The sequence below is a fragment of the Nerophis ophidion genome, linkage group LG20 (genome assembly GCF_033978795.1).
Source record: "Nerophis ophidion isolate RoL-2023_Sa linkage group LG20, RoL_Noph_v1.0, whole genome shotgun sequence".
In the NCBI taxonomy this organism is placed as follows: Eukaryota; Metazoa; Chordata; class Actinopteri; order Syngnathiformes; family Syngnathidae; genus Nerophis; species Nerophis ophidion.
In genome coordinates this window covers 44,477,905-44,505,572 of record NC_084630.1, presented here as the reverse complement: position 1 = coordinate 44,505,572, position 27,668 = coordinate 44,477,905, and the positions used below count along the sequence as shown (strand labels likewise).

Genomic DNA, 27,668 nt, shown 5'->3' with positions numbered 1-27,668 from the left:
TTCTATGCATTAGAAGGTCTGATGAAAAACCCGTAAGAGCAACAATTTTGTTTTGCCATTACACTCAACTCAAAGTTTTGTCACGGTCCACTTGCTGTGGTTTCAGTCCAGTTATGTAGTTGCGGCTTGTCGCTTGCGCTCCATCATCCTGCAGTTCTGTCCCGGTCGGGGGCCACGCTAACGAGCTGCTGCTCCTCGTTTTTCGGGATTTACCCCAGGACGCAATGACCACTGGTCGCACCGAGGATTACTGCTGTGTATGTAAATGTCATAGAGTTATGTGCTCAGGAGCCAAAACATCACTGGATCGCGCACAGCAACTCACACTTCAACCACATGTGAACACTTCCTTCTGTGGAACTATTACACACCGAAATGAGACTTTGGATAGCTACAGAGGTAAGATGATATTTCTACTTAAAATTGTGTAACAAGTTGATATTAATTGGTTGTACGAGGAAGTGAACATAACTAAGACACTTTTCGGTATTTTATTTAGAAAGCTACCAAACGTTGAAATTTTAGTGATGTTATTAATTGATTCCAAATCCCCAGAGTAGGGCCATACTACAAATATCAGTATCGATGCGACACCAAGTAACGATAGCGTCCGTTTTGCCGATAATTTATTTTTAAGATTATTGAACAGTTTTTACTTTTCATTTGTAGATCTTGATTATAATCATAATAAAACCAGATTTTTGCAAAACAAAAATAATTCTATATATGTACGTATTATGTTCTATGGATACCTAATTCCAATTCCCATTCCTTGGGTTAAGATTTGATTCAGAATCGATTCTCGATTCAAACCGATTGTCGCAATTTTTTGCTATATTTATAATGAAACCTTTTTGAAGCAGGTTACAAATGAGAAAAGCTTATTTTGGTTGCCTGGAAATTACCTCAAAAACTTACTTTAAAAATGCCATCCATCCATCCATTTTCTACCGCTCATTTCCTTTGGTGTAGCGTGGGGCGCTGGTGCCTATCAGCTACAATCGGGCGGAAGGTGGAGTACACCCTGGACACGTTTCCACCTCATCACAGGGCCAACACAGATAGACAACATTCACACTCACATTCACACACTAGGGACCATTTAGTGTTGCCAATCAACCTATCCCCAGGTGCATGTCTTTGGAAGTGGGAGGAAGCCGGAGTACCCGGAGGGAACCCACGCACTCACGGGGACAACATGCAAACTCCACACAGAAAGATCCTGAGCCCGGGATTGAACCCTGACTACTCAGGACTTTCGTATTGTGAGGCAGACGCACTAACCCCTTCACCAAATGTATCCTCATTTAAAAAAAATAAAAAAATATTATATATACATATGATATATTTTTTTTAACTTGATTTTTGAAAATTATAATATGATTTAGACTCGGGATGAATAAGAATCATGATTCAGGCGTGAATCTATTTTTTCTGCACCCCTAGTATGTACTATATTAGGGCTGTCAAACTACTATTTAAAAAAAAAATCAGATTAATCACATTTTGGAATTTAGATTAATCATCTATCCATCCATTTTGTCCCGCTCGTCTCTTTTGAGGTCGCGGGGGGTGCTGGAGCCTATCTCAGCTGCATTTGGGCGGAAGGCGGAGTACACCCTGGACAAGTCGCCACCTCATCGCAGGGCCAACACAGATAGACAGACAACATTCACACTCACATTCACACACTAGGGCCAATTTAGTGTTGCCAATCAACCTATCCCCAGGTGCATGTCTTTGGAAGTGGGAGGAAGCCGGAGTACTTGTAGGGAACCCACCTAGTCACGGGGAGAACATGCAAACTCCACACAGGAAGATCCCGAGCCCGGGATCGAACCAAGGACCTTCATATAGTGAGGCGTGATGATTAATAAGATGTAGTTACTTGCTCATATAATCACAACTTTCTTAAGAAAAGACCACAAATGAAATTTTATTGTCAGAATGTCATCTAGAAATGCTTTTGAACATTTAAAGGCTGTATTTTTAGAGTGAAATTTGCCAGAGAGCACACCGGTCAGAGTCCCCTCACTTATTTTTGTACTAACATATGCACTGATCTCACATTTCACTGACCGTATAATGCGGCTTCCACCCACCTCCAAAGATATGCACTTGGGGATAGGTTGCTTGGCAACACTTAATTGGCCCTAGTGTGTGAATGTTGTCTGTCTGTGTTGGCCCCACAATGAGTTGGCGACTTATCCAGGGTGTACAACGCCTTCTGCCCGAGTGCATCTCGTATAGGCTCCAGTACCCCTCGACACCCTGAGAGGGACAAGCAATAGAAAATGGATGGATGAATGGATATATATTACAAGTATTTGTATACAAATGTAACAATTTAAGACAATGTAACAATACCAACTAAACAAACATTGCCTTTATTATTCCATTACATAAAATAAAGTCAATGAGTGAAGAGAGGGGCAAAGCTTTCAACCGATCACCACACGGTGGTGAGTCGGCTCCTATGGTGGGGGAGGATTCCAGACAGACCTGGTAGCCCCAAACGCATAATGAGGGTCCACTGGGAACGTCTGGCAGAGTCTCCAGTCAGAGAATTTTAATTACCAGCTCCGGAAGAACTTTGAACACGTTATGAGGGAAGCGCTGGACATTGAGTCCAAGTGGACCATGTTACATGCCTCAATTGTCGAGGCAGTCGTTCAGAGCTGTGGCCACAAGGTGTGTGGTTCCTGCCGTGGCGGTGATTTCAGAACCCACTGGTGAGGGATGCCGCCAAGATGAAGGAGGAGTCCTACCAGCTCCTTTTGGCTCATGAGACTCTGGAGGCAGCAGACACTTACCGGAAGGCCAAGTGGTGCGTGGATTTGGTGGTAGCAGAGGCAAAAACTCGAAACAATGGAGGAGTTCGGAGAAGTCGTTCTGGACCACTATCTACCGCCTCAGCAGGGGGAAACTGTGCACTTTCAACACACTGTACGATAGGGACGGTGTGCTACTGACCTCGACTCGGGATGTAGTGAATCGGTGCAAAGAATACTTTGAAGGCCTACACGTCTTCCAATGAGGAAGCAGTGCATGGGGACTCTGTGGTGGGCTCTCCTATTTCAGGGGCTGAGGTTGCTGAGGAAATTAAGAAGTTCCTTGTGGAGGGATGAGATTTGCCTGGAGTTCCCGAAGGCTCTGGATGCTGTGGGACTGTCTTGGTTGACAAGACTGCAGCATTGCTTGGCCATCGGTGGCGGTGCCTCTGAATTGGCAAGTTTTGTGGACTTTGAGAAGGCATTCGACTGTGTACCTCGGGAAGTCCTGTGGAGAGTACACAGAGTATGGGCTAACCGACCGCCTGATTGTGGTGAGGGTTGGACTCCGCCATCGCTGCCCTTGGTCACCGGTTCTATTTACAACTTTTATGGACAGAATTTAGGCTGAGTCAGGGCGTTGGTGGCTACAGAATTAGATCTCTGTTTTTTGCAAATGGTGTAGTCCTGCTGGCTTCATCTGGCCAGGATCTTCATCTCTGACTGGATTGGTTCGCAACGAGAGTGTGAAGCGACTCAGATGAAAATCAGCACTTCTAAGTCTAGGTCCACGGTTCTGGCACCGAAAAGGGTGGAGTGCCATCTCCGGATTGGGGAGAAGTTCAAGTATGTCGGGGTCTTGTTTACGAGTGAGGGAAAATTGGATTCTCCCAGAATTCGTTAAGATTTCTTAATTAGACTTAAAATTATGATTAAGACATTAATAGCAATATTCTTCAATGTTTGCTGCAAAAGCAGGTGTCAGCGAGGTGATTCCAAATAGTTTATTTTGAGGCTGTGCATGCTGGCTGTCCCAATGACCGTCACCTACACGGCCAGAGTTGCCAACGCTCGCTTCTGTGGCTTCTCCAAGTTGCTTTTGGCATGGAAAGGCAGCATCTACAAGGTGTTGTACAAAGAGTTCCTGGCTTTCTTTGCCATGTACACGGCCATCAGCATCACATACAGGTAACAACTACTAATGACTTCAATACTCTAGTTTCATTTATAATCATAATCAATTTGTTTGTGTAGATTCTTTCTTCCTGATGATCAGAAGAGGTATTTTGAGAAGCTGGCAATTTATTGCAACTACTATGCAAGTCTCATCCCTATGTCTTTTGTACTAGGTAAGCAACAATGTCTGAGATGTTACTTTTTTCCAAATGTTTTATGATTGTTCTGATCTTGCTGGCTGCACAACACGTTTACCTCCACTTAATTCACTTATAAAGTGACCTAACCTAACAATGGCTAACTTTGAAATACCTAGGATTAATGTCTCATTGAGGTTGGGACCACCAATGATAAAGAAACTTCTTGGGTTGCTTTTAAAAAACATAACAGTTTTTAGGCCGGTATAGAGCTGAAATGTCCAGTATTTGTCAAAAAATATACTGTAAAATCTCAATAGTTTCCATTTAGCCACAGGCTAAGTCAATCAACACCAGAATGTGTGATCGCTCACCTATCCAGCTCTTGGCAGTATGACTTTTCTTGCATATGTTGGTTTTTCCTTGGCTGTCTTCACTCTGCTTCTGTTTTGCGGCTGTTAGCTAGCTAGTTGGGTAGCTAGACTTATTAGTCTAGCTCGGGGATCAGCGACCCGTGGCTCCCTGGAACATTTTTAAAAAATGATTGGAAATGTTATTTTTTTTTTATTATGTTTTTTTTTGTTTGAGGACAAACATGACAAAAACCTTCCCAATTGTTAGATCTAAAGGCAGGCCAGATTGAAAAGAAGGACCCCAGGGCATAGTTTGCCCAGGTCTGATGTATGGAGATATCCACTGAAGTCACCAATTAAAACATCATCCCAAGTTGGCCCAATTCCAAACAGCTGTTTGGAGGAAGTATGAATGGAGCCAAGATTGTTTTATAAATATTTCCGCTGTGTCTCCATGATTTTGTTGCAAATTTTCAGGACTTATGCAGATACAAAGGCACAAAAACCGGTACCAATTAGTAAGAAAAGTTTGTTTTGCATTATAGGTCCCCTTTAACTTAAGCAGGACAGAGATTTTTAAAGAAGTAAATATTTTTTATTAAAAAAAAGAATTTACTTCTGCCTAATTTTGTTATTGTGCTCATAAAATATGGAATGAGTTGTATGTATTCTAATCAGTCCAAAACTTACATTGAGGTTCAAGTCAAATAGGGAAACAAAGACAATGGGTTTAGCAACCCTCTGTAGGGCATATATCACTTGTTTTTGTGTACTTGTCTATTGTGCTTGAAAACATGTATTGAAATTGTAATATTTTGCCTCAAAATTGCTTCATTCTGTATTTTACCCCAATTAGGTTAAGGTTCAAGGCATTTATACAGTATGTTTACAGTTTATTACTTGCATTACATTTAGACTTAGACAAACTTTAATGATTCACAAGGGAAATTGTTCCACACAGTTGCTCAGTTCAAAGGATGGAAAGGATAATTAGTTTTATTTGTTAAATCTTTTTCAAGGAACCTCCAAAATGATTTTTCCCTTTTTGTGAATTATATTTATATAGCGCTTTTCTGTAGTGACTCAAAGCGCTTTACATAGTGAAACCCAATATCTATGTTACATTTAAACCAGTGTGGGTGGCACTGGGAGCAGGCGTGTAAAGTGTCTTGCCCAAGGACACAACGGCAGTGACTTGGATGGCGGAAGCGGGAATCGCACCTGCAACCCTCAAGTTTCTGGCACGGCCGCTCTACCGACCGAGCTATAAACCCCCTTTCTCATTCCTTTTAGACAATTTAACTACTGTTTGGAGGTAGTATATGACAATATCAGTGTTTCTTAATCAATTAAGTAATCAATCATGAGTTGTACTAGACTCTGATCTCAATTTTTCATTTTATGAAGACTTTTTTTCAAATACATATCACAGTAGTATCTAAATTTAAGGGCTTAATTGGTTTAGTGACAGAGCTCTTATCTCAAATCAATGTTTCCCATTAAAATTATTTTAATGTAATTGATGATAGGCCATCCTAAAACAGCATCATTTTAGTGTCAAAAGCGCTTTTACCTTGAAGGTAGAAAAGCGCTATAGTAATACAACCCATTTACCATTTTAAGTTAAGATACAGTGCTTCCATCTATGTAAAAAGAGGTCCATAAAAGGTATGGATAAGTTTATTGCAGAAAAAACTTGAGCATCCACACACTTTTGTGATGAACTAGAGCCGATATGACACACCATCAGTGACCTCTGACCTCACATATAGATAACAATATCAATGGACACACTCAAACTTATAAAAAGTATTCCAAGAAGTCTAGATGTTATAGCTACAATTAACTCCATGATACCAACTATTTAACTTTGCGATCATCAGGTGTGCTGTGGGAAATTATCCACTTATTTGGTCAGAAAATAACTACGTCCATCCATCCATTTTTTTACCGCTTGCCCCTTTTTGGGGTCGCTGGAGCCTATCTCAGCTGCATTCGGGCGGAAGGCGGGGTACATCCTGGACAAGTCGCCACCTCATCGCAGGGCAAAATAATTACGAATTTACTATAAATAAAGTAACTTTGTTCATCTAGCTATGCAAGGAACGTAATTCAATGCACTTCCACCAGATGGCAGGATGTACATGATTAAACTGTGTAACCCCACAACTAATGTCTTCCTCTCCATCGCTGTGGGCAGGTTTTTATGTGACCTTGGTGGTGAACCGCTGGTGGAGCCAGTACACCAGCATCCCACTCCCCGACCGGCTCATGTGCGTCCTCTCGGGGGGCCTACAGGGCAGTGATGAGCGGGGCCGGCTGCTCAGACGCACCATGATGCGCTACGCCAGTCTGTCGGCCCTGCTCATCCTCAGATCTGTCAGCACAGCCGTCTTCAAGCGCTTCCCCACCATAGATCACGTGGTGGAGGCAGGTGAGCGTGTGGATGATCTGCATGCTAACTTTTAAAGAACTGCACATTATTTTCTGTGTTATTATCATTGAGAGAAGTACATGCACTGCACGAGAGAGGCAGCACAACACGGGGACAAGCACATCTTGAAATGTATGGCTGATTAAAAAAAAAAAAAACGTTATCGGCTCTATGACAAGGCATCAGCGTTGTAATCTTCTTTTGCAAGTCCTGTTGAAATCAAAGTTTAGATTTTGGAGAATTGTATTTAATGGACTAAAGTACACTGCAAAAAAAACTGACAAAATACAAGATAAAAAACTAGATTTTGAGAAAAAAACACTAAAAACTAGTGAAGTTGTATATCCACGCAGCTTGTTAATTTTACATGATGACATATCCTAAATAAAACATTCTATATTTAAAAATTAGCAGAACTTTTAAGATAGAAATAATTATTTTATTGTGAAAACAAGCATTATTCAACTTGCAATTTTTAAATTAAGCATCCTCGGCATGTCGCATAAACTTTAAACAATATTTTCTATGTGAGGGAAACCAATATATATTATTTGAATAGTTATTTTCTCAATTTTAATAGTTATTAAGCTATAATAAATGCAATATAAGTATTGATGCTAAAATTAAGATTATGATGTAAAGTAAAATAACTAAAAATAAGTCATTAATTCTTAAAAATAGGAACATTTCTAGAAACGTAATTTCAAACCTTGGCTAGTGGCAATTTGCAGTTTCCGGTCTTGTCATCCTTTTCCGGACAAAAGGATAACACGGCAGTGCGGTTGGATCAAAAGAGACGTCGGAGATGCTTTACTGAACCAAAAGTTGCTTTATTCCAAGCGAGTGTCATTATTCAGTACCACAGTGCCTGGAGGAGAAAGTCAAAAAAATATGTCTCTCCTAACTTGGAGAAGCCAAAACATCAGTTTTATGTTCCTCCTTCCTGTCTCTCTGTGTGTGTGCGTGCTAAGTCAGGAGAGCACATCCTGACCATAAAAGGAGATGTTCGTGTGTAAGTGTCTGGAAAACAACTCTTTTAAGTCAAAACTTAAATGGTGGCTTGGAACTAGACAGGTAGTCTCTTCTCAAGGATACAACTATCACTTTTGCATTCCGCAGTCCCAATTAGAGCCTCTTTTCCTACAAGAAGTGATCTAATCCACCTGCGAATACCAAGTGAAATGAATTATATTTATATAGCGCTTTTCTCTAGTGACTCAAAGCACTTTACATAGTGAAACCCAATATCTAAGTCCCATTTAAAGCAGTGTGGGTGGCACCAGGAGCAGGTGGGTAAAGTGTCTTGCCCAAGGATACAAGGGCAGTGACTCAGATGGCAGAAGGGGGTAACGAACCTGGAACCCTCAAGTTGCCGGAACGACCGCTCTATTAACCGAGCTATACCGCACCAAACTAAGGGCCCTTATCTTATTATGTGCTTAAACTGAACACTGTTTAATTAAACTTGGTGGTTTACCTTTTCCAACTTGGATGTAAATCTTCCCTATAAGCAAAACATGATATGAGTTCAATAACTCACTTCAAACTCTTCAGGGGTTGACCCTGGCCTTCGGTTTCCTCATCTTACTAACACACAAGTAAATTATTATGATGCTTTCAACTCTTTTTCTGGTCCAACATGGCTGTGCCCCAGTGCACAAAGCAAGGCTTGCCAGGATATATTTGGTGTGTAAGGACTTGAGTGAGAGCCCTGACCTCAACACTTTTGGGATAAACTAGAACAGAGGTGGTGATCAAGGCCCTGTATCGTGTCAAAAACTAAATCAACGTTTTTATTGGCTACTAAAAACTGTGCAGGGTTCATGACCAGAGAGGAGCGCAAAAAGTTTGAAGGCCTTCACTCTCCGTATAACAAATACTGGATCCCATGTGTGTGGTTCACCAACCTGGCTGCTGTGGCCCGCTGTGAGGGCCGGATCAAAGATGATCATACGCTCAAGTTGCTACTGGAGGTCTGCCATCCCTCTCTCTCTCTCACACACAGACATGCACACACACACACACTGTGAGGACCAATGTTGTGATGTGACCTCAAGCAGCATTGTTCATGTTTTTTAACAGGAGCTGAATGGATTCCGGGGAAAATGCAGCATGCTGTTTCACTATGACATGATCAGCGTTCCCTTGGTCTACACTCAGGTAAAGCTCTCACCTTTTATATGACATGTACACAAGGTATCCTTTTCCATCAAAAATAAGTGTATCCTAGACAGATAATTTTTGGGGGTGGGTGAACATATTGCTCTATTAATTAAAAACATGTAATATTGAGCCCGCTAATCATGTTGTAATTGAGGACTCGACCAGATCTCTGCGCTGCTGATCCGCCTCCGCTTGGGATGGTTTCCTGCTGGCTCCGCTGTGAACGGGACTCTCGCTGCTGTGTTGGATCCGCTTTGGACTGGACTCTCGCGACTGTGTTGGATCCATTGTGGATTGAACTTTCACAGTATCATGTTAGACCCGCTTCACATCCATTGCTTTCCTCCTCTCCAAGGTTCTCATAGTCATCATTGTCACCGACGTCCCACTGGGTGGTGGTTTGTGCAGCCCTTTGAGACACTAGTGATTTAGGGCTATATAAGTAAACATTGATTGATTGATTGATTGATTGATAAAATAATAATCAATCAATCAATCAATGTTTATTTATATAGCCCCAAATCACAAATGTCTCAAAGGACTGCACAAATCATTACGACTACAACATCCTCGGAAGAACCCACAAAAGGGCAAGGAAAACTCACACCCAGTGGGCAGGGAGAATTCACATCCAGTGGGACGCCAGTGACAATGCTGACTATGAGAAACCTTGGAGAGGACCTCAGATGTGGGCAACCCCCCCCCCCCCCTCTAGGGGACCGAAAGCAATGGATGTCGAGCGGGTCTAACATGATACTGTGAAAGTTCAATCCATAGTGGCTCCAACACAGCAGCGAGAGTCCCGTCCACAGGAAACCATCTCAAGCGGATCAGCAGCGTAGAGATGTCCCCAACCGATACAGGCGAGCGGTCCATCCTGGGTCTCGACTCTGGACAGCCAGTACTTCATCCATGGTCATCGGACCGGACCCCCTCCACAAGGGAGGGGGGGACATAGGAGAAAGAAAAGAAGCGGCAGATCAACTGGTCTAAAAAGGAGGTCTATTTAAAGGCTAGAGTATACAGATTAGTTTTAAGGTGAGACTTAAATGCTTCTACTGAGGTAGCATCTCGAACTGTTACCGGGAGGGCATTTCAGAGTACTGGAGCCCGAACGGAAAACGCTCTATAGCCCGCAGACTTTTTTTGAGCTCTAACACAATATTTCCAGTTGTCCCTTTCTGCTCGCTCGTAGCTCTTTAGTAGCAAGTGAACTTCAGCCAAGTTCCCCTGCTAAGGCATGGCCCAAGAGTCAAAAAGGAAGTGTTGTTCATCGGCTGCAAAAAAAAATAGTGCCTTTATTGAAATTCATAATTAACGTGTTATTTTTAAGTTAACTTTGACAGCCCTTAATAAATAAATAAATAAATAATATATATATATATATATATATATATATATATATATATATATATATATATACACACACACACACACACACACACACAGTGGGGCAAAAAAGTATTTAGTCAGCCAGCGATTGTGCAAGTTCTCCCACTTAAAATGATGACAGACGTCTGTAATTTTCATCATAGGTACACTTCAACTGTGAGAGACAGAATGGGGAAAAAAATAAATCAAGGAATTTACAATGTAGGAATTTTAAATAATTTATTAGTAAATTATGATGGAAAATAAGTATTTGGTCAACCATTCAAAGCTCTCACTGATGGAAGGAGGTTTGGGGTCAAAATCTCACGATACATGGCCCCATTCATTCTTTCCTTAACACGGATCAATCGTCCTGTCCCCTTAGCAGAAAAACAGCCCCAAAGCATGATGTTTCCACCCCCATGCTTCACAGTAGGTATGGTGTTTGTGGGATGCAACTCAGTATTCTTCTTCCTCCAAACACGAGGAGTTGAGTTTATACAAAAAAGTTCTATTTTGGTTTCATCCGACCACATGACATTCTCCCAATCCTCTGCTGTATCATCCATGTAAATTCTGTAAAATTCCTACAATGTGAATTCCTGGATTTTTTTCTCACATTCTGTCTCTCACAGTTGAAGTGTACCTATGATGAAAATTACAGACGTCTGTCATCATTTCAAGTGGGAGAACTTAGGCACGTTGAGTATTCAATTGAATATAGGTTGGAAAGGATTAACAATGATTTGCAAATCCTTTTCAACCTATATTCAATTGAATAAACTGCAAAGACGAGATACTTAACGTTTGAATTGGAAAACTTTATTTTTTGCAAGTATTAGATAATTCAGGATTTGATGCCTGCAACATGTTTCAAAAAGCTGGCACAAGTGGCAAAAAAGACTGCGAAAGTTGAGAAATGTTCATCAAGCACTTATTTGGAACATGCCACAGGTGAACAGGCTAATTGGGAAAAGGTGGGTGCTATGATTGGGTATAAAAGCAGCTTTCATGAAACAAGGATGGGGCGAGGGTCACTACTTTGTGAAGAAATGCGAGAGCAAATCGTCAAACAGTTTAAGAACAACATTTTTCAACGAGCTATTGCAAGGAATCTAGGGAGCGATATCATCTAAAAGTTCAGAAAATCTGGAGAAATCACTGCAAGGCTGAAAACCAACATTGAATATTCGTGACCTTCGATCCCTCAGGCGGTACTGCATCAAAATCTGACAGTGTGTAAAGGATATCACCACATGGGCTCAGGAACACTTCATAAAACTGTCAGTAACTGTCGGTAACTACAGTTCGTCGCTACATCGGTAAGTACAAGTTATGCAAAGTGAAAGCCATTTATCAACAACACCCAGAAACGCTACTGGATTCGCTGGGCCCAAGGTCATCTAAGATTGACTGATGCAAATCGGAAAATTGTCGTGTGGTCTGACGAGTCCACATTTCAAATTGTTTTTGGAAACTGAACGTCGTATCACCCGGACCAAAGAGGAAAAGAGCCATCCGGACTGTAATAGGTGCAAAGTTCAAAAGCCAGCATCTGTATTGGTTTTGCGTGAAGAAATGTAAATATTGTAAAAATGTCAATCAATGAACGACAGGATGCTTCATATGAAATTTAAACACAAACATATTCCAAGCCTGTTTCTGTTCTGTCACTGATAATACCAATGTACAGTCTATACCAAATATACATGGGTACCTCCACCTAAGAGTGTTTTGAGATAAGAGCTGCGAGTGCCACATTGCCACAAACAGTTGGTCTTACTCCTTTGCATTAGCTTATAGCTAGAGATCATCATACATTTGTTATCCGACCATGGGATGGAAGAAAGTGACTGAAGGACAATGAGAAGAAAATGTGGATAGTCATTGAATTAAAGAAAACAAAAAAACGACAGATTCTGTACCCAACTTGGTGAAAACAATTTGAGCGTATCTGCATCATACTGAAGCACAATGTTAAAATATTATCTAAACATCCATCCATCCATCCATCATCTTCCGCTTATCCGAGGTCGGGTCGCGGGGGCAACAGCCTAAGCAGGGAAACCCAGACTTCCCTCTCCCCAGCCACTTCGTCTAGCTCTTCCCGGGGGATCCCGAGGCGTTCCCAGGCCAGCCGGGAGACATAGTCTTCCCAACGTGTCCTGGGTCTTCCCCGTGGTCTCCTACCGGTTGGACGTGCCCTAAACACCTCCCTAGGGAGGCGTTCGGGTGGCATCCTGACCAGATGCCCGAACCACCTCATCTGGCTCCTCTCGATGTGGAGGAGCAGCGGCTTTACTTTGAGTTCCTCCCAGATGGCAGAGCTTCTCACCCTATCTCTAAGGGAGAGACCCACCACACGGCGGAGGAAACTCATTTCGGCCGCTTGTACCCGTGATCTTATCCTTTCGGTCATGACCCAAAGCTCATGACCATAGGTGAGGATGGGAACGTAGATCGACCGGTAAATTGAGAGCTTTGCCTTCCGGCTCAGCTCCTTCTTCACCACAACGGATCGGTACAACGTCCGCATTACTGAAGACGCCGCACCGATCCGCCTGTCGATCTCATGATCCACTCTTCCCTCACTCGTGAACAAGACTCCTAGGTACTTGAACTCCTCCACTTGGGGCAGGGTCTCCTCCCCAACCCGGAGATGGCACTCCACCCTTTTCCGGGCGAGAACCATGGACTCGGACTTGGAGGTGCTGATTCTCATTCCGGTCGCTTCACACTCCATCTAAACAGTGCAAATTTATCCATGAAAATATGGAAAAGCTGCTTAGTGCCCCAATTTAGCCTGGGGTGGCCTTCAATATGAAATTGAATAAACTGTGCGTCTGCCTCACAATACGAAGGTCCTGCAGTCCTGGGTTCAAATCCAGCCTCGGGATCTTTCTGTGCGGAGTTTGCATGTTCTCCCCGTGAATGCGTGGGTTCCCTCCGGGTACTCCGGCTTCCTCCCACCTCCAAAGACATGCACCTGGGGATAGGTTGATTGGCAACACTAAATTGGCGCTAGTGTGTGAATGTGAGTGTGAATGTTGTCTGTCTATCTGTGTTGGCCCTGCGATGAGGTGGCGACTTGTCCAGGGTGTACCCCGCCTTCCGCCCGATTGTAGCTGAGATAGGCGCCAGCGCCCCCCGCGACCCCAAAAGGGAATAAGCGGTAGAAAATGGATGGATGGGAGGATGAAAGAATAGTTTGTAATGAGGAGGAGGAACATATTCAAAACTGTGGAGCTCATGCAAATCATAACAGCTTTTCCTCTCAGCTTTACAGTATGTCCACATGCACAATCTGTCTCATACAGGAATCAAACTATGGTACTTAAACAGGCTACTTAGTCTTATTGTTTGATCAATACAATGACATTTACTAAAGAAGGTAATTGGTCAATTCTCGTCTTTTCTTTTCCCTATCTGTCCTAAAGGTGGCGACTTTGGCCGTGTATAGTTTTTTCCTGGTGTGTCTAATTGGTCGTCAGTTCCTAGATCCTGATCAAGGTTATCCAGGGCACGACCTGGACCTCTACGTGCCGATCTTCACCTTACTGCAGTTCTTCTTTTACGCGGGCTGGCTCAAGGTGAGTTGGTTTTTGCTCTAAATTAATTGGTTAATTATTACATTTAAAAAATCAAGATTAATAATTGTACAGAAATACACTCATTCCTTGCCCCATCATGATTTAAAGTCTGTGGCTCTCTCTATCGCAGATTTAAAAACTTTTTTTAAAAGCCTATTCTACAGTCCAGGCCAAAAGTTTGGACACCTTCTCATTCAATTTGTTTTCTTTATTTTCATGACTATTTACATTGTAGATTGTCAGTGAAGGCATCAAAACTATGAATGAACAAATGTGGAGTTACGTACTCAACAAAAAAAGGTGAAGTAACTGAAAACATGTTTTATATTGTTGTTTCTTCAGAATAGCCACCCTTTGCTCGGATTACTGCTTTGCACACTCTTGGCATTCTCTCGATGAGCTTCAAGAGGTAGTCACCTGAAATGGTTTTCACTTCACAGGTGTCATAGTTTTGATGCCTTCATTGACAATCTAAAATGTAAATAGTCATGAAAATAAAGAAAACACATTGAAATGAGAAGGTGTGTCAAACGTTTGGCCTTATATATATATATATATATATATATATATATATATATATATATATATATATATATATATATATATATATTTTTTTTTTTTTTTTTCAAGCCTAAGAAGGGCCACTGATTGGCTTAACATCAGGCACCATTACTATATTGAATTAAAGGAGCTCTAGCTCTAAAATATATTTTTAATAGATAATTTCTACTTTGCAGATAATCGACTATGGTCAGCCCCGGAACCAATTAACAGTGAAAACCAGGGTTTACTGTACCACATAAAAAAAATAAAAAAAGCATTATACTTTACTGGCATTTTTGTCTCTCTAAAAAGGTTGCAGAACAGCTGATCAACCCTTTTGGAGAAGATGACGACGACTTCGAAACAAATTGGTTGATTGACAGAAATTTCCAGGTTGGTCATTTGATTGTTTCCTCATAGTGTTGATTTTTGATTTTAATTCAAACAATTTTATTAATCCCTCAAGGGGCAATTCATTTTAAACAGCAGGTTGTCGTGGTTCGCAAAGCTTACACTTGGCCCACAACAAAAAAAAAGTAAAAAAATACATAAACAGTACAACAATACAAAACTCTGAAAAATGTAAAAGTTTACAAGTTTTAGAGTCTGAGTGCAGAGGGGACGAATGATTTAGAAAAGGACATAGGTCGGGCAGGCAAAAATGCTCTTTGCTTTTCGGTGGATTTACTGTTGCAGAAGAAATTTAAGTCTCTTAGTTTTAGTCTGGTCATCTTAGAGAAAGCCTCAACAATAATAGTCAAGCTGTTTCGGTCTTTAACTAAAAGACAGTGAAACCAACATATGAAAAAACCCCACATAAGATTCAATAAATAGACATAGAATAACAGGCCTGACAGAGGAATAATGTAGTTTCCTGAGAAGAATAATTCTGTTGTGCTCTCTTCACTATAAAATCTTTGTTCACATCAAACTTGAGCTGGTCCTCAAAAAAGGTCCCCAAATATTTATATAGTGAAACAATGTCAACTTTTTATTTATTTATGATGCACTCCGTAGACATTTCCTTCTTATGTCTAAAATCAATAAATCATTCTTTGGTTATAGGTACATTTAAATCCAAAAAATTACACCAGGAGATGAAATCCATTAGGGTGCTCTTAACTTTGATTGTGAACCATAGAGGAGGGACAACAGTGCTGTGTCAGAGAATTTGATCAAATAGCTGTCCTCCTGCCAACTCCTGCATTCATCAGTAAACATAATACAAAGTAAGGGTGAAAGGACACATTCTTGGGAGATTTTACAATTTAATTATAATGAGACACTTTTTTAGGTACACCTGTACCTTCTCCACACTTGTTAGTTCCTTACAATATTCATGTCAGAGCATTAATGGGGATTAATTTGTCATAATCTGATTACATTTACATTTTAAAATAGCACATTAATAACTCAAATAGAGCAAGAGGTCCACATTAACTGTGGACCTCTTCGGGTTGGGGAGGAGACCCTGCCCCAAGTGGAGGAGTTCAAGTACCTAGGAGTCTTGTTCACGAGTGGGGGAAGAGTGGATGGTGAGATCGACAGGCGGATCGGTGCAGCGTCTTCAGTAATGCGGACGCTGTATCGATCCGTTGTGGGGAAGAAGGAGCTGAGCCGGAAAGCAAAGCTCTCAATTTACCGGTCGATCTACTTTCATATCCTCACCTATGGTCATGAGCTTTGGGTCATGACCGAAAGGATAAGATCACGGGTACAAGCGGCCGAAATGAGTTTAGGTCTCTCCCTTAGAGATAGGGTGAGAAGCTCTGTCATCCGGGAGGAACTCAAAGTAAAGCAGTTACTCCTCCACATCGAGAGGAACCAGATGAGGTGGTTCGGGCATCTGGTCAGAATGCCACCCGAACCCCTCCCTAGGGAGGTGTTTAGGGCACGTCCGACCGGTAGGAGGCCACGGGGAAGACCCAGGACACGTTGGGAAGACTGTATCTCCTGGCTGGCCTGGGAACGCCTCGGGGTCCCCCAGGAAGAGCTAGACGAAGTGGCTGGGGAAAGCGAAGTCTGGGCATCCCTGCTTAGGCTGCCGCCCCCGCGACCCAACCTCGGATGAGCGGATGAAGATGGATGGATAGTTTTAAATTGTTTTACTGAATGAGACACCCAGAATGTACATCAAATAAAGAAAGTGGGATTTACAATAGCCCTGCGATGAGGTGGTGACTAGTCCAGGGTGTACACCGCCTTCTGCCCAGTTGTAGCTGAGATAGGCACCCCAAAAGGGAATAAGCGGTAGGAAATGGATGGGTGGATGAACGTCTCACCCCCTCTCCATCGACACATTTTACAATCAAGCGAAAGGCAACACAAATGCAATAAACAGCAAAATATTAACGCGATGGGTAAAAAAAAACAAAAAACAATTTGATGTCACTAAGCTTGAGAACTTTGTTTTAAAAATCTTAACACCTGCATTTCAGGCTGGCTGCTCTGGAAACACTCTGTGGACCCACACTGCTTGGTGCCTCGTCTGAGCTGCTGTGACTTTGATTACCATAGTAACTAATTAGATGACCATAGTAACTAATTAGATGACCATAGTAACTAATTAGATGACCATAGTAACTAATTAGATGACCATAGTAACTAATTACATACCCCTTTTCCATATGAGTTGGGAAAATGCTTAGTCTTTCACAAGAAAGGTTGGGGCGAGGTACACCCCTTTGTCCACAACTGTGTGAGCAAATAGTCAAAACAGTTTAAGAACAACATTTCTCAAAGTGCAATTGCAAGAAATTTAGGGATTCCAACATCTACGCTCCATAATATCATCAAAAGGTTCAGAGAATCAGGAGACATCACTCCACGTAAGCGGCATGGCCGGAAACCAACATTGAATGACCGTGACCTTCCATCCCTCAAACAGCACTGTATCAAAAACCGACAATCTCTAAAGCAGTGGTTCTCAACCTTTTTTCAGTGATGTACCCCCTGTGAACATGTTTTTAATTCAAGTACCCCCTAATCAGAGCAAAGCATTTTTGGTTGAAAAAAAAAGAGCTAAAGAAGTAAAATACAGCACTATGTCATCAGTTTCTGATTTATTAAATTGTATAACAGTGCAAAATATTGCTCATTTGTAGTGGTCTTTCTTGAACTATTTGGACAAAAATACATAAAAACTTGTTGAAAAATAAACAAGTGATTCAATTATAAATAAATATTTCTCCACATAGAAGTAATCATCAACTTAAAGTGCCCTCTTTGGGGATTGTAATAGAGATCCATCTGGATTCATCAACTTACTTCTAAACATTTCTTCACAAAAAAAGAACTCTTTAACATCAATATTTATGGAACATGTCCACAAAAAATCTAGCTGTCAACACTGAATATTGCATTGTTGTATTTCTTTTCACAGTTTATGAACTTACATTCATATTTTGTTGAAGTATTATTCAATAAATATATTTATCAAGGATTTTTGAATTGTTGCTATTTTTAAGAATATTTAAAAAAAAATCTCACGTACCCCTTGGCATACCTTCAAGTACCCCCAGGTACTTGAAGGTATCACTTTGTAACAAAGGCACCCAAGTTCCCCGGGTGTCTCTGCCACTACGCAAATGAAGGAGTCACGTGTGGGACCTGATATTCAGCTGGGAATGATTAATACAGTAAATACACACAAGCCATGTATAACTATTAGCCACAACACAACTAAGCTTACATTTAATATGCCACAAATGAATCCCGCATAACAAAGACCTCCCCCCTCCTGTCCATATAACCCGCCAATATAAATCAAACACCGGCACAACACACTCAATCCCACAGCGCACAGAACTAGACACGTGACATGTACATAGTGCCATGCACGTAGCGGCATGCACATAGCGCCATGCACATAGCGACATGCACATAGTAACATGCACATAGTGCCATGCACATAGTAACATGCACATAGTGCCATGCACATAGTAACATGCACATAGTAACATGCACATAGTGCCATGCACATAGTAACATGCACATAGTGCCATGCACATAGTAACATGCACATAGTAACATGCACATAGTGACATGCACATAGCGACATGCACATAGTGACATGCACATAGTAACATGCACATAGTAACATGCACATAGTGCCATGCACATAGTAACATGCACATAGTGACATGCACATAGTAACATGCACATAGTGACATGCACATAGTAACATGCACATAGTAACATGCACATAGTGACATGCACATAGCGACATGCACATAGCGCCATGCACATAGCGCCATGCACATAGCGCCATGCACATAGCGCCATGCACATAGTAACATGCACATAGCGCCATGCACGTAGCGCCATGCACATAGCGCCATGCACATAGTAACATGCACATAGCGCCATGCACGTAGCGCCATGCACATAGCGCCATGCACGCACGAATGTTTAGCAGCCGCAGCAAAGTACTCACAGTACCGCGTCTGCGCATCCAACTCAAAGTTCTCCTGGAAAGAGTCTCTGTTGTCCCGGTTCTCCACAGGCCAATGGAAAGTCCACAAAAAAGGTCAAAAATGAGGATTCTTCCATAAAGTGGCTCCGTAGCAAAAAAACGCTGTCTGACAGGTGCGCCAGGTGGTTTGTGACATCAATTTCCGCTTCCGCCCCATATTTATTACGTTACATATTTAATATTAACATGATTATTTAATACGCCTGTAACAGTTTATAATAAGTAAATGGATGACATAATAAGTATATATATATATAAATATATATATATAAATATATATATATTCCCCCCAGCTGAGCACAAGTAAATTGTGACTGGCAATATTTATTATACGGTATGTGTGTATATATATATATATATATATATATATATGTATGTATGTATGTATGTATGTATGTATGTATGTATGTATGTATGTATGTATGTATGTATATGTATGTATATATATGTATGTATATATATATATGTAGGTATGTATATATATATATATATATACATACATATGTATGTATGTATGTATATAATTTACTTGTGGTCAGCTGGGGGGGAATATATATATATTTATATATATATATATATATACATACATATATATATACATACATATATATATACATACATACATATATAAACATATATACATACATATATATGTGTGTATATATCTATATATATATATATATATATATATATATATATGTATATATATATATATATATGTGTATATATACATATATATACATACATACATACTACATACATACATATATATATATATATATATATATATATATATATATATATATATATATATATATATATATATATATATATATATATATATATATATATATATATATATATATATATATATATGGACCCCTATGGCCATTACAACCACATGGGCTCAGGAACACTTCATAAAACCACTGTCACTAAATACAGTTGGTCGCTACATCTGTAAGTGCAAGTTAAAGCTCTACCGTGCAAAGCGAAAACCGTTTATCAACAACAACCAGAAACGGCGCCTGCTTCTCTGGGCCCGAGATCATCGAAGACGGACTGATGCAAAGTGGAAAAGTGTTCTGTGGTCTGACGAGTCCACATTTCAAATTGTTTTTGGAAATATTCAACATCGTGTCATCCGGACCAAAGGGGATGCGAACCATCCAGACTGTTATCGACGCAAAATTCAAAAGCCAGCACGTGTGATGGTGTATTAGTGCCCAAGGCATGGGTAACTTACACATCTGTGAAGGCACCATTAATGCTGAAAGGTACATACAAGTTTGGGAACAACATATGTTGTCATCTAAGCGCCGTCTTTTTCATGGACGCCCCTGTTTATTTCAGCAAGACAATGCCAAGCCACGTGTTACAACGGTGTCGCTTCGTACAAAAAGAGTGCGGGTACTTTCCTGGCCCGCCTACAGTCCACACCTGTCCCCCATCGAAAATGTGTGGCGCGTTATGAAGCGTAAAATATGACAGCGAAGACCCCGGACTGTTGAACGACCGAAGCTCTACATAAAACAAAAATGGGAAAGAATTCCACTTTCAAAGCTTCAACAATTAGTTTCCTCAGTTCCCAAACGTTTATTGAGTGTTGTTAAAAGAAAAGGTGATGTAACACAGTCGTGAACACGCCCTTTCCCAACTACTTTGGCACGTGTTGCAGCCATGAAATTCTAAGTTAATTATTATTTGCAAAAAAAAAATAAAGTTTACGAGTTTGAACATCAAGCTTATTGTCTTTGTAGTGCATTCAACTGAATATGGGTTGAAAAGGATTTGCAAGTCATTGTATTCTGTTTATATTTACATCTAACACAATTTCCCAACTTATATGGAAACGGGGTTTGTAATTAGATGACCATAGTAACTAATTAGATGACCATAGTAACTAATTAGATGACCATAGTAACTAATTAGATGACCATAGTAACTAATTAGATGACCATAGTAACTCATTACATGACCATAGTAACTAATTAGATGACCATAGTAACTAATTAGATGACCATAGTAACTAATTAGATGACCATAGTAACTAATTAGATGACCATAGTAACTAATTAGATGAGCATAGTAACTAATTAGATGACCATAGTAACTAATTAGATGACCATAGTAACTAATTAGATGACCATAGTAACTAGTATATCATGCAAAAGGGCAGATTCCAACCATTGAAATACTTAGTATAGTTCAAGACTTACGGTCATTAGAAAACATCGCTGCACATCATAATGGCAGCTTCCCTTTCCATCTTGAGGATCTCAAAAAATTATTTGACAATGTCCGGCGGGCCAGATTGAAAAACTTAACGAGCCGCATGTAGCCCCTGGGTCTTAATTTTCCCAGATCTGGTGTACAGTATTGGAGCTCATGAAGCTATTTTTTGATAGTTCAAGTCAGAATAAATTTTTCCGCCTTTTTTCCGTGCATGTCCATCAATATTCCACGATCAGTGTCAAAGCCAGATTGACTCTAGTATTAAAAAAACCTTGTTGTGCTGTTGTGTTGAAAGAAAGATAATTCAGCTGTCCCTAATTTTGTGGCCTGTGACAGTATAATGCAACAAAATTATAAAAATGTTTAGTTTCAGTTTCTCTTTATTGTAGATGTGTGTGTTTATGTGTGTTCGCTTCACTTTGCAGGTGTCCATGATGGCGGTGGATGAGATGTATGGAGACGTGCCAATGATTGAACGGGACCGCTACTGGAATGACTCGAACCCCAGACCTCCCTACACAGCTGCAACCCTCTTTGTCCTTCGCAAACCCTCCTTTCAGGGCTCCACTTTCGACATGGCGTAAGTGGCATTGTTCTCGTCATCACATTCTTACATTTCAATGTGAATTAACTCACTCTATGGGAAAATCCACACAGGATGAAAGTATTGGGGCCGATTGACTTTTCAAGAACAGAATGTGTGATTGTAAAAACTTTCTACAGACTTTCTGTAGGATGTGTCCGTTTACTGTAGAGTGGCAACTTAGGTTTTGTATGCCCCACTCTTCAGTTTCTGATGAAAATGTGGTTATCGTACGACTAAACATTGTACGCAGCTTAACAAACTGATCCGTTTGTCAGCGTATCATTTTTTGGAATCGAGTACTCAAATAACTCCACGTGTTTGTAAGTCAGTCTCTTGTGTTTTTTTGTTTTTTTTAATTGAGTACGGCTGGGGTTGCCCACATATGCGGTCCTCTCCAAGGTTTCTCATAGTCATCATTGTCACCGACATCCCACTGGGTGGGAGTTCTCCTTTCCCTTATGTGGGCCTACCGAGGATGTCGTAGTGGTTTGTGTTGTGGTTTGTGCAGCCCTTTGAGACACTAGTGATTTAGGGCTATATAAATAATCATGTCTTTGGAAGTGGGAGGAAGCCGGAGAACCCGGAGGGAACCCACGCATTCACGGGGAGAACTGGCAACACTAAATTGGCCCTAGTGTGTGAATGTGAGTGTGAATGTTGTCTGTCTATCTGTGTTGGCCCTGCGATGAGGTGGCGACTTGTCCAGGGTGTACCCCGCCTTCCGCCCGATTGTAGCTGAGATAGGCGCCAGCGCCCCCCGCGACCCCGAACGGGAATAAGCGGCAGAAAATGGATGGATGGATAAATAATCATTGATTGATTGAATGAAACCGCAAAAAATAACTCGTGGCTCTCCTCCTACCTCACTGCTCATCGCCGTCTTGTCAACAGGAGTCTTCAATAGAGATAGAAGTGATTTTAAATGTTAATTTTTCCATTTTATTCATCATTTATATGTATCTAGCTTTGTTTTCTTGCCAATATTTTTTGGGGTCCGAACGCATTAATTGTATTTGAATTATTCTTTTATTTAGTTTTCATATGATTCGGTCTTAGTCGGACCTTTTAAAACGGATTACGTCGTTTAGACTGATTTGGGGTAATGTGATACATAAATATATGGATTTACTCAAACTTTATTTATCAAAGATAAGGCAATTAACAGATTTTTCATTTGCCATGCTGACCTCGCAAAGAGGCAAAATTTACATGACGGAGATGTTGAAGTGTGATGATAATCTCTCATCCGTCATTTAACAACAAAAATTACAGCTGAAGATCGATCAATAGTTCACAAATGCTAAAATGCATGAAATAAATGTTCTGTTGTTAAAATTAATTACTACTATTATTAGCTATAATGAATTAAATAGTCAGCCATGTGTCCTGATGTCCAGGGTGTACGCTGCCTACCGCCCGAATGCAGCAGAAATAGGCTCCAGCACCCCCCGGGACCCTTAAAAAGGACAAGTGGTAGTAAATGGATGGAATTAAAACAGTACAGTTTTTTTTCACTGTCATCTAGCGTCTACTTTGAAGTCTTTGTGATATAAAATTAGTAAACTATCATGCTGTGGGGCCACTTTGATAGACTTCAATGTTTGTTTAGTTAAGTTTTAGTAGCAAATGTTTAGTTTTTTTTCTTTACACTGTCTTATTGTTCTATTTTTCCCCATTAATGCGTTTTTTTGGGGGGGTTTAGTTTTATTTCAATAATGTGCCACAATAAAAAACGAGCTTAAGGACTCACTTAAGACTCCCCGGGGCCTGATATAAAAACTTTTGTATTGTCAACATTGATGTTGGACCTGCCACGCACAATTTCAAAGGTGTATAAGAAGTCCGTCCAGTCATTTTCTACCGCTTGTCCCTTTTGGGGTCATGGGGGGTGCTGGAGCCTATTTTAGCTGCATTCGTGGGAAAGGCAGGGTACACCTTGGACAAGTCACCACCACATCACAGAGCCAACACAGATAGACAGACAACATTCACACACTTGGGCCAATTTAGTGTTGCCAATCAACCTATCCCCAGGTGCATGTCTTTGGAGGTGGGAGGAAGCCGGAGTACCTGGAGGGAACCCACGCAGTCACGGGGAGAACATGCTAACTCCACACAGAAAGATCCCGAGCCCGGGATTGAACTCAGGACTACTCAGGACCTTTGTATTGTGAGGCACATAAACTAACCCCTATTCCACCGTGATGCCTGTATAAGAAGGTATTCTCAAAATGTGATACGTACAGTCTTTTATTTTTCTATTTTCAAACAGTGTTCCGACTGTGTGTAACGTTACAATGGCCAAAATACTAAATATACTTGTTAAATAAAACACCTGCCTCGTTTTTAATGAATATTTAGGCCTACTAAGCTAATGTTCTTTAATGCTGGTCATCACGTTTTTTTTCTTTCGAGGGTGGTAGTAGGTGAAAAAAGTTTGAGAAGCACTGAGTTCGTTGGGTCGTTCCCAAACGTTTTGGTAACTTGAAGAAATGGGAACACATCTGGAAAAAAACACTTTATCACTCCATCCATCAATTTCCTACCGCTTGTCCCGTTCGGGGTCATGGGGGGTCGCTAGAGCCTATCTCAGCTGCATTCGGACGGAAGGCGGCGTACACCCTGGACAAGTCGCCAGCTGTTTTATCACTCTTCACTCATAATAAAACATTTTTAAGTCCTGATACGTAATGAGCGAACAACAACGTCGGTGCTTATCTGAGAACTGTCTGTTCTCTCTGACAGGATCCCCAAAGAGGAGATGCACTTCCAGCCCCTGGAGGAGATCGCTGAGAACACGGAGGAGACAGTCAGCCGCCACCCCAACATGGCTCTCTTCAACCGGCTCCTGAACGCGGCCCCCTCTCCCACCGGCCTCATGGGTGGAGCCCTGCGACGCACCTCGGCCCAGCTGCAGCGTCTGCACCACTCCCCCGGCACCGACCCGTGCAACAGCGACGACGACGACAGCGAGAGTTGCAAGATCGGCAAAGGAGGGTCGCTGCCTTCTGGGTTGGGTCAGGACACCCAGAGCACGATTTGCAGTTTCAGGGAGGAGAAGAGCACCAGAGTGCCTCTGCTGGACATTGATTTCCATGGACAAGCAGCAGACACCACCAGGCAGGTGGATCAGAGCATCGGGGAAGAAGACCACACCAGAGAGGAGGAAGAAGAAGAGAAAACTGGGGTCAGTTTTCCCTCTGGAGAGACTCGACCGGACTCCGCCATTCCCATCACCCCTCAACATCATTCTGCTTTCCTATTTCCCCCGTCTTCCTCTCATCTGGAGCACTGCAGATCCCAGCCCATCATCAACCACCACAGAGTGGTGCCCGCCTTTGCCCAACCTTCTTTAGGTCAGCACAAGATGTCCTTCCTCACTGTGCCATCTTTTGAGCCACAGCGCCTCCGAAGTGTCAGCATGGGGTCAGAGCTGACTGGGACTTAAGTGCACCGCACTTCCATGTCAGATCAACTTTGGATTCAGTGCATCTAAGTCACTGTTTTTCAACCACTGTGCCGTGAGATACAGTCTGGTGTGCCGTGGGAGATTATCTAATTCCACCTATTTGGGTTAAAAATAATGATGTGTTGTTGTTGAGTGTCGGTGCTGTCTAGAGCTCGGCAGAGTAACCTTGTAGTACTCTTCCATATCAGTAGGTGGCAGCCGGTAGCTAATTGCTTTGTAGATGTCGGAAACAGCGGGAGGAAGTGTGCATGTAAAAAAGGTGTCTAATGCTTAAACCAAAAATAAACAAAAGGGGAGTGCCCCTAAGAAAAGGCATTGAAGCTTAGGGAAGGCTATGCAGATCGAAACTAAAACTGAACTGCCTACAAAGTAAACAAACACTAAATACTGGACGACAGCAAAGACTTACTGTGGAGCAAAGACGGCGTCCACAATGTGCATCCGAACATCAATCAATCAATCAATGTTTACTTATATAGCCCTAAATCACTAGTGTCTCAAAGGGCTGCACAAACCACCACAACATCCTCGATAGGCCCACATAAGGGCAAGGAAAACTCACACCCAGTGGGACGTCGGTGATAATGATGACTATGAGAACCTTGGCGAGGAGGAAAGCAATGGATGTCGAGCGGGTCTAACATGATACTGTGAAAGTTCAATCTATAATGGATCCAACACAGTCGCGAGAGTCCAGTCCAAAGCGGATCCAACACAGCAGCGAGAGTCCCGTTCACAGCAGAGCCAGCAGGAAACCATCCCAAGCGGAGGCGGATCAGCATCGCAGAGATGTCCCCAGCCGATACACAGGCAAGCAGTACATGGCCACCGGATCGGACCGGACCCCCTCCACAAGGGAGAGTGGGACATAGAAGAAAAAGAAAAGAAACGGCAGTAACGGCGGTAACATGACATTACAATCTACGATGTCCCCACAAAGAGGGATAAAAACAACTGAAATATTCTTGATTGCTAAAACAAAGTAGATGCGGGAATCATCGCTCAAAGGAAGACATGAAACTGCAACAGTAAAATACCAAAAAAAGAGAAAAAGCCACCAAGAGAAGGAGCGCAGGACAAGACCTAAAACACTACACACAGGAAAACAGCAAAAAACTCCAAATAAGTCAGGGTGTGATGTGACAGGTGGTGACAGTACACCTACTTTGAGACAAGAGCTATAGTCAAGCATGGTTGGTTAAGGTTTAAAGTCATATCCAGCAATTGCAACGACGACTTTTTACTGTCAACTGAGTTTCGTTTTTAAATTATTTCTGCTGGTGGTGTGCCTGTGGATTTTTTTCATGGAAAAAACTGTGCTCCTCTCACCTCCCAGGGGGCGAACAAGGGAATGTGTCAAATGCAGAGGATTATTTCACCACACCTGGTGTGTGTGTGGCAATCATTGGTACTTTAACTTAACTTAACATTAGGCAGCACGGTGGTCCAGGGTTAGTGTGTCTACCTCACAATACCAAGGTCCTGGGTTCGAACCCGCGCTCTGGATCTTTCTGTGTGGAGTTTGCATGTTCTCCCCATGACTGCGTGGGTTCCCTCCGGGTACTCCGGCTTCCTCCCACCTCCAAAGACATGCACCTGGGGATAGGTTGATTGGCAACACTAAATGGTCCCTAGTGTGTGAATGTTGTCTGTCTATCTGTGTTGGCTCTATCATATGGTGGCAACTTGTCCAGGGTGTACCCCGTCTTCCACTCGAATGCAGCTGAGATGGGCTCCAGCACCCACCGTGACCCTGAACGGGACAAGCGGAAAAAATGGATGGACGTATGGAACTTAACATTACAAAGGCTGATTAGGGCCAATCTGGAAAGAAAACTAAAAGTTCTAAAAAAAAAAAAAAAGCTGCTTGATTTGTAAGAATGCATACATAATAATGCATAAAGAAATAAAATTGCATTAATCACACCTTTAAATTTGGAATAATCACCACGAATCACAGGCTATTAATTAATCTGTTTGTATATATGATTAATAATTTTGTTCTCATTAATCACATGAGTTAGCTCGTTATTTTTTAATCCCCAATAAATTAACATGTCGCAAATTAAATGTTGACCATTTTAAATTAACTTCAAAGTTAAACACAAATAACCTAATAAATACAATTTTAAATCACACACACACACACACATGCACAAAATAAAAAAAATTGAAAAAAAGTACAAAAATAATCAAAAACAAAATGTAGAAATCTTTAAAAAAAGTTATTTTTTACTGTTTTTTTTTCCAACCGGAAAAACATTTATTTGCCTGTATACTATTTTCAAAAAATTAACTTCAAAGTTAAACACAAATAACCTAATAAATACAATTTCAAATCACACACACACACACACACACACACA

At 41.4% G+C, this 27,668-nt stretch overlaps 1 protein-coding gene across 2 annotated transcripts; it reads left to right on the top strand.

Annotated features, from left to right (window-relative positions):
- On the top strand, positions 1 to 25,874 carry best2 (bestrophin 2). Of its 2 annotated transcripts, none has more exons than XM_061881340.1 (10): positions 1 to 399; positions 3,750 to 3,959; positions 4,026 to 4,120; positions 6,638 to 6,871; positions 8,690 to 8,844; positions 8,954 to 9,031; positions 13,843 to 13,995; positions 14,851 to 14,931; positions 21,673 to 21,827; positions 24,579 to 25,874. In XM_061881340.1, the coding sequence occupies exons 2-10, from the start codon at positions 3,793 to 3,795 to the stop codon at positions 25,279 to 25,281; spliced, it is 1,821 nt and encodes a 606-aa protein (XP_061737324.1). In that variant the 5' UTR covers positions 1 to 399; positions 3,750 to 3,792; the 3' UTR covers positions 25,282 to 25,874. The 2 variants fall into 2 exon arrangements, with proteins under 2 accessions (XP_061737324.1, XP_061737323.1); XM_061881339.1 differs by having other exon boundaries at positions 3,747 to 3,959.
- The last annotated feature ends 1,794 nt before the right edge of the window (positions 25,875 to 27,668 follow it).

What these genes read in the sequence shown, in the direction of transcription:
- best2 (XM_061881340.1), top strand. Translation starts at nt 3,793, where the DNA reads ATGCTGGCTGTCCCAATGACCGTCACCTACACGGCCAGAGTTGCCAAC. An exon ending in CCCTATGTCTTTTGTACTAG is followed by an intron (nt 4,121 to 6,637) that starts GTAAGCAACAAT and finishes CGCTGTGGGCAG; the next exon opens with GTTTTTATGTGACCTTGGTG. An exon ending in GGCTCCACTTTCGACATGGC is followed by an intron (nt 21,828 to 24,578) that starts GTAAGTGGCATT and finishes TCTCTCTGACAG; the next exon opens with GATCCCCAAAGAGGAGATGC.